The 10,943-nt window shown below is 48.5% G+C and overlaps 1 protein-coding gene across 1 annotated transcript; it reads left to right on the top strand.

Annotated features, from left to right (window-relative positions):
- The first annotated feature begins 3,642 nt into the window (after window positions 1–3,642).
- On the top strand, window positions 3,643–9,058 carry TRIB1 (tribbles pseudokinase 1). The gene is made up of 3 exons (XM_066176057.1): window positions 3,643–4,103; window positions 4,492–4,784; window positions 6,823–9,058. The coding sequence occupies exons 1-3, from the start codon at window positions 3,798–3,800 to the stop codon at window positions 7,289–7,291; spliced, it is 1,068 nt and encodes a 355-aa protein (XP_066032154.1). The 5' UTR covers window positions 3,643–3,797; the 3' UTR covers window positions 7,292–9,058.
- Window positions 9,059–10,943: the final 1,885 nt, after the last annotated feature.

Here is a 10,943-nt window from a genome sequence, read left to right as displayed (position 1 = left end):
GCAGGTGGGACTCCAGGAAGTGAGGAGACAGAGAACAGTCCTGTTTGCTTTAACTGGCCTTTTCCAAGGCAAGATCTACTTTTTGTAATGATTTTGCAATGTCCTTTGACTGAGAGCTCCTCAGACTTTGGTAGTATTAGGAAGGTGCCTGTTGCACACTGTTGTCCTTTGCCAAGCACAAAGACTACTGAACTGTACTTCCAAAGGTCATCCCTGCCCACCTCATAGGTCCCAAGTCCCTTTGGAACATCAGGGCTGAGTGATGGTTCCTTGTATTCTGCTGGCTCACAGCAGTCTATTTTTTCTGACACTTGGATAGCAGGACTCATCCACAGAGTCAATCTTTTATCCCAGCATTAGGTCTGTAATTGTGCACTGATCTGTGCTCCACAGTGATTTTCAGTGCTGTCCACTGGAGATGTGTAACATTGCCCTGGTTCATTTTGAAATTCATTCAGGCACAAATTCACCACAGGCACAACTGGGAATTACCATGATAGTATTCATCACATATGCTAAGCAGGTAGACCCTGAAAAGGGGGCGAAGGGGGAGATGGAATGATGAAGGCTTGTGCAGGGAATAGAAGGAAGACGCCAAAAGACAGCTTTTGATTTCAGGAGGAAAGTAATGCAGGAGATAAGCATGGATGCTTAAAATCCAGTGGTATGACCTGCAAAAAACATAAGGCTGCTATGGCAAGTGTGGTAGCTTCATTTTGTGCAAAAATCTTCTAATACTGAAATGTTGCAACAGTTTTTCACAAATCTTCCTGGAGTTCCTCCAGTTCTCAGCACTGATTCCTAACCAAACATGGGTTGCACGCATGGCAGAGGTGAGCAAGGATGACAAGCTTCAGCCCTTTGAGAAAAAGCATGCCATGCAGGTCATCAGACACCATCCGTGCACCCCTCTTTTTTTTTTTTTTTTTTTCTGCATTTTGGGGATTGGCTAAAATTAGAAAAACCAGGAAAGCCAAAGTGGGAACTGTCGCTAGACGGACCACAAAGAAACCACACTCACACCGTCCAGTTGTGAGGACAAGAAAGAACAAGTTTATTTCAGGATCAGGGTTTAAATAGCTTTTGGGGTTTGATCAGGGATTGGGGGATGAGGTTGACACCTCTCTGACCCCACTGGTCAAACCAGAAGTCCACCAATTTGTCCTTCCCTCAGGAAGGAATGCATGATTTACAAAACATCACTCTTTGTTTATGTTACAACGCCTGATAAAACTCCAGTACAGAATATAAACATCAGAAGGCTGAAAAATCAGGGCTACAGGGAATCACTTCTCTGCTCTGCATCTTGAAATGAATTTGGTGGGGATGGAGGGGAATCTGGGTGTGGACCTTTTCCTACCTTCTGTACCCAAAACATAAGACTACCTTCAGTAATAATAGCTACTAAATGTTTAGCCATGACATCAATGCTTTGAGTACCTGACAGCTTGCCAGGTATTTTAAAGAAGCAACAAAGGTTTCCTTCTTTCAAGAACTTCACCCATTTTGCAAAGACCTGCAAGATTTAGGCTTTGGTTTGTCTCAGTCACATGTAGACAGTCAACTGTAGTTTAGTCTATACAGTCAACTAGAAGAGGGCACCCACCAGCGCTTCTGGGATGAATGCCCCAGGGTTAACTTTTCCTGGCCTTTGGGGACTGCACGCCCAATTTTAGGGCTCCAGTTAGCAGGGACACACATACAGAGCATGCAATTGCTGTAATCCCTGTGAGAAAAGGCTGCCCAGGCACCAGGAGAATGTGGCAGGACTGTGAGGTACAATTCTGTGTGTACCTCTGCTCTCCCCATGTGCCAGGTGTTTTCTGGGGGAGCCAGGATCACCAGAGGTGCTTTTTTCCCTTCCTCAGCTACAGTGGGTGCCATCCACCGTTTGGCTGCCAGTAGCTTGAACCAAGCACTGTGCTCAGGTGCCACTGTGTCCCCATGGTGTGGACCGAGAGGTTTTAAATGGATGGGAGGCTGGGCAGGTGAAGGACACAGCTTCCAACAATGTGTGCAATAGATCCTCAGAATAGCCCTTTTCCTCAGCAGGGACAGTAATCTGACATAGGAGCTGAGAGGGGGATCTTTGGGAGGGTGAAGACACTGACAACTTCATTCCTGCTCACACTGCATCTCAGTTTTGAGAGAGCTACAGGGATACTGGTACACACTACTAATGCCCGTGGGTACCTTTATGCAGGTCCATTGCCGTTTTCATGTGCATGCACCCTTCCCCTGTTCCCAAAGGTACTGACACCCTCTCCCCCCCTGCCCACACACACCCCCTGCGGTGTCTCAGGTGTAGGAAGCAGCCCACACATGTGGCATCCTACCAGTTAATTCACCCAGCAGCAGCACTCCAATCATTAAACTTCCAGGAAGGGAAAAGTAAAACAAAAGGTCTGATAGATACTTGCGTGTGTTTTACCTATAAGAGGAACCAAATAAAATAGTGTGCTTCGAGAGTTGTGGTGAATCACTCAGAAAACAATCTGCTGGCATTAACGGCATTGTATTTCTGGGGGAAAAAAAAAAAAAAAGAAAAAAAAAAAGAAAAAGAGAAATGCAGGCCCTGGGATATCCCTTTATGGCATATGCGTTTTATGTTTAAATGCATTAATGGGACTGCTATGCTATGAGTCATCCCGCACAAGAGTTTCATGTGTTTCTTAAAATACACTAGAAGTAGCTGAAGGCATGCATGGGTTTGCTGTGCAGTTATCTATCAGGAATCTGAGCAAAGACCTGCATGCGTGGCATCACGGGCTTCAGAGCTGGGGGGCCCATCCTCGGGCCTCTCTGCCGCTTGTACAGACCTGGGCTGGGGAAACCAAAACAGAATAGGAATTGATCCTACTGAATAACAAAACACAGGGTCCCTTGTGTTAATATTAGGAAAGCTTCAGCACTAAATTACAGAAAATTTGCATTTATACAAACAGAAAACTGGAGAGTTTCCTTCTGAAGTATTGTCAAAATGACAGCTGTCTGCTTTTTTTTTTTTTTTTTTTTTTTTTTCCCCCCAGGATGATTTGTTGTCTGGTTTTGTCTCTTTTTGAATTTTTTTTTCCTCATTTACTACCAGTCCTGTCTGTAAGTCTATTTACTACTCCTTGAAAGCCACATTTCTGAGCCTTGTGGAGCTCCTCTCAGTCTCCTCCTCACAGGTCACTTCAGCTGCTGGCTGCTGCCTGGATCTCCGAGCTATTCCTTTTTCGGACAGCAGATAGTTTTAATATGGGAAACGCCCAGTATCAAGTATTTCTGATGGTGCACGTTACGTCTACGCTTATGAACAAACGCTTACGGCTCACACAACAGCGTCGTGATGCAAACCTTGGGGTAAGGGATGGTTATTTAGCGATTAGTGAAAAGTAGGAACTGGGGCTGGGAACATGCAATTGTATGGAAGAGAAGATCCTGGAAAAGAAGGTGGCCTCGCTTTCTCGACATGATTATTTAAGGTCGAAGGGGGGGTCCCCGCCGCCCCGCCACGTCCCGCGGCGACTCCCCCGCCGCCCCTCCCGGCTGCGCGACAGGGCTGGGGCGCGGAGAGCAGCGAGCGAAGAAGGCGTGTCCCAGCCTCCCTCCTCCCATTTCCCCGTGCGTCAGGGCCGGGAGGAGGAGGAGAATCACCTTTTATTTTTTTTTTTTTTTTTTTAAAGCCTCTAACTACTTTAGCGCGCACTCGGCAGCAGATGGTGGACACGGCCCGAGGTTTCGGCGGGGAGAGCGAAGGGATGCGCCCAGCGCGCAGCGCCCGCCTGTAGCTCCGCGCCCGCTCCGCTCCCCCCATGAGCCGCCCCGCGTCCCTGCTGCCGGCCGCCCGCTGCCGCAGCGCCCCGGCGAAGCGCCTCCAGCCCCTGCACGACGGCCCCGCCGAAGAAGCGCCGGCCGCCAAGTGCCCTCGACTCGCCGAATACGGCCCCCCGGACTGCCTGAGCGCTCCCGGGTCACCGTGTGCCCCCGCGTCTCCCGCCGGCGGCGGCGGCGCGGCGGGTCCCAGCCTGATCGCCTCCTACCTGCTGCTGCCGCTGGCCGAGCGGGAGCAGGTGTCCAGGGCGCTGAGCGTCAGCTCGGGCCGGGAGCTGCGCTGCAAGGTGAGCGGGAGCTGCGCGGGTGGGGAGCGGTTGCTGCCGGCGCGCCCGGCCCGGGGACAGCCCTGCCGAACGTCCTCCCGCTGCTCCCCGGCTGGGAACGCCCGGCCAGCCCCCGGCAGCGTCTGCACGCCCTGCGAGTGAGCTGGGAGTCCGGCTTACCTCGGAGCGCCTTCCCCCCCAAAGGCTGTGGGAATGGTGGTTTGTTTTAGTTTCCTCCCCAGCCTTTCAATATAAAACGAACAGGAAGGGTCTCGTAGCCGCTTCTGCCGGTCCTGCCGAGCCCTGGCTCCCCTCCAGCTCTCTCGTCATTGTTTGGGGAGAGTTGCTACGCGAGCTACAGCTTTCAACGCCCTTGAGAGTGAATTTGGGTTTAATTTCCTCTATACAGGTGTTCCCCCTCAAACACTACCAGGACAAGATCCGACCTTACATTCAGCTGCCGTCACACAGAAATATCACCGGGGTTGTCGAAGTCATTCTCGGGGACACCAAGGCCTACGTATTCTTTGAAAAGGACTTTGGGGACATGCACTCCTACGTGAGGAGCTGCAAGAGGTTGAGGGAAGAGGAGGCTGCCCGGCTGTTCAAGCAGATTGTCGCCGCTGTAGCTCACTGCCACCAGTCAGCCATCGTACTTGGTGACCTCAAGCTCAGGAAATTTGTCTTCTCTAATGAAGAAAGGTAAGTGGCTGTCAGCAGCCAGCCCTGGGGTGAGTGGAGAGGGAGGAATGCTACATCCCGAGACACAAAAAGCGTCCCAGGGAGTGGAAACAGCCCCGTCAGCCGGGCATCACCTGCGAGCAATCCGAGTAGGTCCTCATCACGTGTGTGTAGTAGGTCACGGATCTAACCGGTGCGCACTCCCTCTTACTTAGATCTTGACTGATGAAAGGGAGGAAGCTCGCCGGGAGCTTCCTCCCATTCAGCAGAAGTTCAGTGAAAGCCCCTGGCAGACAAAGGGATGATAGTTCGGATGCTCTTTAGCGCCAGAAGATGTTATGTGTGCCACTCATTCAGTGTCAAATGAATAAAAGGGGGGGAGGCTGAGGTGTTGTGCCGAGAGAAGGAAGCAGCCCGGCTGGGGGAGCAGGAGGAGTGAGGAGCTGGAGCTCTGTTCCCTCCTTGGCAGAGTTGCCTTGTGACCCACGGTGGAGCCACAGCACTTGGAAAGGGTCTCCTCTGCTGAACCACTCTGCTGATGAGTGATGCTTCTGTGCCCTTCAAGGCTTTTATCCCTCCTCAGCTATCCCTATGCCCGTGGGTTGTGGGCACACGCTGGAGGGAAGGTGGGACATGGTTAAATAGTGCTTTGGGAATCCTGCATCAAAGAAAATCACTTTAATAAAACTTAGCCTAAAGCCTAGGTTCAGAGAGGAGAACACAGAATCTAGTTGTTAAATTTAGATTAGGGAAATAATTCAGTATTCCCCTGGAGTGTTTGCTTCCCTTGCAGTGCTTCACCGCACATGGCAGAGTCATAAATACAGCAAAACTGACTTTTCACTAGCTGCTTATCCCAAGGAATGTTAAAAAACTAAGTAAAAGCTGTAATGGAGTTGTGCTTAGTATCATAAAAATGTAAGGTGCAAAAGAAAAGGGATTTTGATAGTTTTGTTAAACTGGGCTAATGATTCTTCAGGATACCTTTTACGAATGTGATAAGAAAATTAACCAGCACTGCTCCTCTGAAACAGAAACAGCCAAATGTTGACACGTAAAGAAAGCTATTCCTTTGAAGGAAACTATTGCAGCTTTTCCCTCCCTTAAGAAGATGAAACATTTGTTGAAATGTTACGTTGCACACAGTCTCGCTCATTTGGAAATAACGTGTTGCACAGGCGATGTCATGTGCATCACATTTGGCAAGAAGAGGGTTAAGCAATGGCAGGCAACGCGGGCTCTCGCTCTCGCACAGGTGCAGTTTCAGGGCTCCCGCAGCCAATCCCGGGCCCACGGATCTCGTTGAGTCATATTTTCCGTTTGCAGAACCAATGGGTATTTGCCGAGGTCAGGCTGAGGACAGGCTGAAGCTAACATATCTACACCCCAGCAGGCTGCCAGGCAGTGCAGAGCCCTTCCAGGGCTGGCTGATGGCTTCCCTGCCAACGGGAGCTCCCCTTATCCTCCAAAATAGGAGGCTGGGGTGGACCCATCTCCACCTGGAGGTGGTGGGTGCGGTGATACATTCCAAAAGGCAAAAAGAATAGATTACAAACTAAAATGAAAAAAAAACCCAAAAAACAAACAAACAAAAAAAAAACCCAAATAAAAAGCTCAGGAAAGGCAATGATTCTCACCAGTGCAGAGAGGAGCTCGGCTTTGTGGTTTGTGGAATCACACAGCTGGATGCTGTTTGCTCGAAGCCTGAATGGCACATAGTGACTGTAAGGTGCCGTATAACCAATTAACCCCCTGCAGTGGCACTGCAACCTGCATAGGTAGACAGTGACTTGGTGTTCCTCAAGAGTCCTCTGTGTTGTTAAGATCCCCAGTTAATAAAAAACCAGGAGTGTTGCTGGATGCTGGCCCAGTGCACACAGCAGCACTTCCATTACACATTCCCAGGAGTCTGGGCAACTTCTCTGCTGCAAGTTAAGAGGTGTTTCCTTTCTCAGTGCCAGTGTGAGAGAGAATGGGGCCATGGCAGGGGCTTGCTGTGCTTGCTTATGACTGCATGTTGCTATTTCTCACCTGTGGCTTCCTCTCCTGCCCTCCCTAGGACTCAGCTGCGTCTAGAGAGCCTGGAAGACACACACATCATCAAAGGTGAAGATGATGCGCTCTCAGACAAGCACGGCTGCCCGGCATACGTCAGTCCTGAAATCCTAAACACGACGGGAACTTACTCTGGAAAATCGGCCGATGTGTGGAGTTTGGGAGTGATGCTCTATACCCTGCTGGTGGGACGCTATCCCTTCCATGACTCGGACCCTAGCACTCTGTTTTCCAAAATCCGGCGTGGACAGTTCTGTATTCCTGACCACGTCTCCCCTAAAGCCCGCTGCCTCATCCGCAGCCTCCTGCGGCGGGAGCCTTCTGAAAGACTCACTGCTCCGGAGATCTTGCTTCACCCTTGGTTTGAGGCAGTCTTGGAGCCTGGATATACAGACCAGGAGACGGGAACTTCGGATCAGATTGTCCCAGAATATCATGGAGACAGTGATGATATTAGTTCCTTCTTCTGCTAACCCCGAAATCTCAAAAACCTCGTCAGTTCTTACCTCCGGCTTCTTCGTAGGGTTTCATTTTTCCACGTTTGCAAACTCAACAGCATCTAAAAGTGCCAGTATGGTCAGAAAAGTGACCTTGTCTAAATGAATGCCAACCTGGAGATCTCCACTCCCTAAGTGTACTCAGAGTTCCATCCCCTTGCTCGGCTTGTCGGTCCCACCAGCCCCAGAGGACCTGTGCAGCTTTGTGAGAACTGTCTGGCTCTTCTGCCTCCCGCATCCTCCTCCGGTGTAACTGGTCACATCTTGTCTGCAGAGTCTTATGTCTGGCAAGCTGTGGGATGGAAAGGCAGCTCCTTCTGCTTTCCTGCAGCGGCTGCAGAGGTGTGGAGCCCTGGCCACGATGTGTAGGGGCAGAGGGGCACATGGCGCACCTCTGCCTGAACAAATCTGACAGAAACGGTTAAAAGGGGAATTGGTTCAGCGTGCCCCAGCAGCCAGCTCACAAAGCAGCTCTCTGACTGTAAGCACACATTAATGAGGGAAGGAGGTCTTTGCCCACCACGGCCAGCTCTCTGCTCGCTGCTGCTCCTCCAGCGGATCCTGCTTTCAGAGGCGTGAAGTTCTTAGATCCACCTGTAAGACAGATCACTGCTGTGGCTCTTTTTGAAGCAGAAACCAGTGGATCTCCCAGCTGGATCCACTCTGATTCCATTTGCTGACCAGGAAAGCATTTTAAATGGACTTAAGCCTCGTGTTAGCACAGTGTAGCCTATATAACATTATGCTCTCAGCGAGCTTGTCAAGTAGCATGTCTCTTTAGCTCCGAGTGCCAAAATGTATCCGTTTACCAAACTGTAACACTATCGCTGGGGCGCCTTTCCCTGGGAAAGGATAAGGGGTGTCTTGTACAGTACCTGTAAAGGTGGCCATGTTTTTCGACTGGCTTAACTCTTAAAAATACCACATCACCTCCTCTTTCCCCCTCCACCCCCCAAAAAGTTAGTCTTAACAGTAAAATCTCCGTACACTCTTAGCTGATTATTCAGGTATGCTGTTTGCCTCCAGCCTCCCCGCCCTCCCCTCCCCCTCCCTTTTTTTTCTTTTTTGCATGATTATTCATAGTCTTTCCAATATGTATGGATAATGAATATATCTGAATCATTTGCTTCCTGGGTTGGGGGTAGATAAAGCTTAGTCCTGCCTAAAATTTCTGCGTCGTTTCACATGTGTCCAGTGGTTTATGCAGAGATGTCCATTCACCTTAGGCAAGTGTGGCTTCTGAAATGGCCTTGAGGTGGGTGATGCACGTTCCCAACACCACCCAGTTCGAGTGAAGTCATTTTAAGGGTTAACCCTGGCAAGCTGCAGTCCCACCACGCATTGCAAGAATACCTTGTATACCTCATGGACTGTGTACTTTGTACATACCTTACTGTTTGGGGTTTTGTTTTCTTGTTTTGTTGTACTTTGTCCTAATAAGAGGTGTCGAAGAGCAGTTTAATGTGAATTATTGTTGGCAATACTAACTTGACAGAATCATGAGCATTAAGAGCAGAGCGCTTCAGCTCTCCGTTGCACTAAACCTCTCATGATTGCTTGACATTTGTATCTGTGATACAGTTTGACCCTTCTATGAAAAACAGTACATTTGTATATATTGGTAGAAAATTCTGCCAGAAAAGCTAAAAACACTATGTCCAATTTGTACATATGTATATGTCTGTGGAAACCTGGATGATAAAGTCTGACTTGTAGAAAGTTTTAATAAACTTGGTTTCATAATGTTTGTCCCCATTTCTTGTGGTGTCTCAAGAGGAATGCAGCTAAGTGTGTCTGGTTTAATCTGAAAATACGGAGTTTGGCCTCAGAGGCTGTCAGCTCCTCTGTGGTGTGTATACGCATTCCATCATGCCTTAGCCTGAACTCCCTCAGTTAAGCCTGGGGTTGAATCCACAGGGAGAGTGGGGACAGGGGATGGATCCTGCCCCTTGTGAGGTGGAAAGGGCTTGGGATGTCCCCAGGGTTATGTGAAATAGGGTATCATACTCTGATGAACAAGGGGGAGAGGAGTTAGAGTTCTGCCTCTGAATTTTAGAAACTCTCTTGCCTTTCAGCCCATGCATTTGTTTCCCTCTGTGCCCTGTGAACAGGAGATGCTGTGGCACAGCAGGGCTGTCATCCTGCACCTGTGTGCCTGGCAATGTGATGCTCCAGCCAGTGGAAAATCCGATCTCAGATGTCTAAAAGTGAGCAGCCAGAAGGAGAGGCAGCAACCAAGAGCATTGGTGTTACAGGGAGCTGGAGCTTGTGGACAGAGGCTTGATCCCACTGCTGGGAGGCAGCACAGCAGTCTCATTAAAATGAAGGGAAAGATTATTAGAGCTGCTTTTCTTTGTGGTGAGAAGAGAGAAGTATAAATAGCTGCAGTATCAAGGTTAGAGAATGTGCTTTCCTGAAAGAGATCAAGCCACCCTTGCAATCCACCCGGAGCGGTGAGATCATCGCTCACAAGTGGAAAGGAGGAGGAAGAGAGTCTTGATTTTTATTTATACTTTGCCTCATGTTTAACTTTGTCCTTTTGCTTGAAATCTGTTCAGTGGAGCTACTGCTTCTAGGCAGCTCCTTGAGCAGGAGCAGCTTTAAAAACAGTTTTACTTGTAGAAGGGGAGTGGAAAGTGAAAAGGAGGGAATAGGGACCTGGTCAGTGATAAGGCAAAGTGCACTGACTTTCATGAGTTACCTTGACTCCCACTCTGAGAAGCCAGTGATCTGTGCAGTAAGCATATTTTCTTAGCACTTGCTGAGTGAATGTCAGACACCAAAATATCTCAAGTTACTTTACTGATGTCATTCTTGCAAGACTTGTAAAAATATGTGCACCGCATAGCCTGTCTGATTAAATTACCCACTGCCCTACCATGCTTTCAGGCTTGGACAGAAGCCCTGATGCATTCTTTCAAAACAACTGCAGGAGGTTCGTATTTTAGTGAAACCTTGAAAACTTTCAAAACACTTTTTTCTCCCCCTTGCAGTTAAGTCACCCTTAGTAGGTGAATGTGTAGGTCATCCCGTGACTTTGTTTCACATGAGCTGTGCTGCAGAGCAATTAAAATAAACGCCAAATTGTAGTAACATCTGCAAACAGCCTCTGTATTGCTTTAGGGATTATAATGCAACATCCGTTTGTACAGCAGAATAAATTGCTATTGCTTCGTTACCCCATCGTTTGTATTATTGTATACAAAGTTTCAGAACGTGTTGAAAGAAACAGCATATTAAGTGATTAAACTTTGATGGTGGGTGTGAGAACTTTGATTTATGCAATGCACACATTTCTTTTTGAGAGTGTCATAGTTTGTCTATTTTTAAATGGTCCTTTTGGCTGAGGACCATATGAATCTTTTATATGTTTTGCAGACCTGGTCACCATTTTCACCTTGAAATTGACCACTCTGAAAAGTGCTGAAGTCTCCCGACTTCAGTCCTCTGTTATTGCTAAAAACACAGAAAAGCTGAGGTTTTTCACAACATCCTGGTCTCCGTCCTAAGCCAACATCGAACCACCTTCCAGTCAGGATAGATCTTACATCCTAAGTATATATTTTCATCAACTCTCAATACTTCAGCTGCATTTTAGGCACTAGTTCAATAATTTTCTTTTGAAGTA

The sequence above is a fragment of the Chamaea fasciata genome, unplaced genomic scaffold (assembly GCF_029207755.1).
Source record: "Chamaea fasciata isolate MVZ Bird 193981 ecotype frontalis unplaced genomic scaffold, bChaFas1.0.hap1 SCAF_1, whole genome shotgun sequence".
In the NCBI taxonomy this organism is placed as follows: domain Eukaryota; kingdom Metazoa; phylum Chordata; class Aves; order Passeriformes; family Sylviidae; genus Chamaea; species Chamaea fasciata.
This window is presented reverse-complemented; position numbering and strand designations above follow the sequence as displayed.

Excerpts from the sequence above, each read along its gene's own strand:
- TRIB1 (XM_066176057.1), top strand. The coding sequence starts at position 3,798 with ATGAGCCGCCCCGCGTCCCTGCTGCCGGCCGCCCGCTGCCGCAGCGCC. Across the intron at positions 4,104-4,491 it reads GCCGGGAGCTGCGCTGCAAG|GTGTTCCCCCTCAAACACTA; the intron begins GTGAGCGGGAGC and ends TCCTCTATACAG. Across the intron at positions 4,785-6,822 it reads GTCTTCTCTAATGAAGAAAG|GACTCAGCTGCGTCTAGAGA; the intron begins GTAAGTGGCTGT and ends TGCCCTCCCTAG.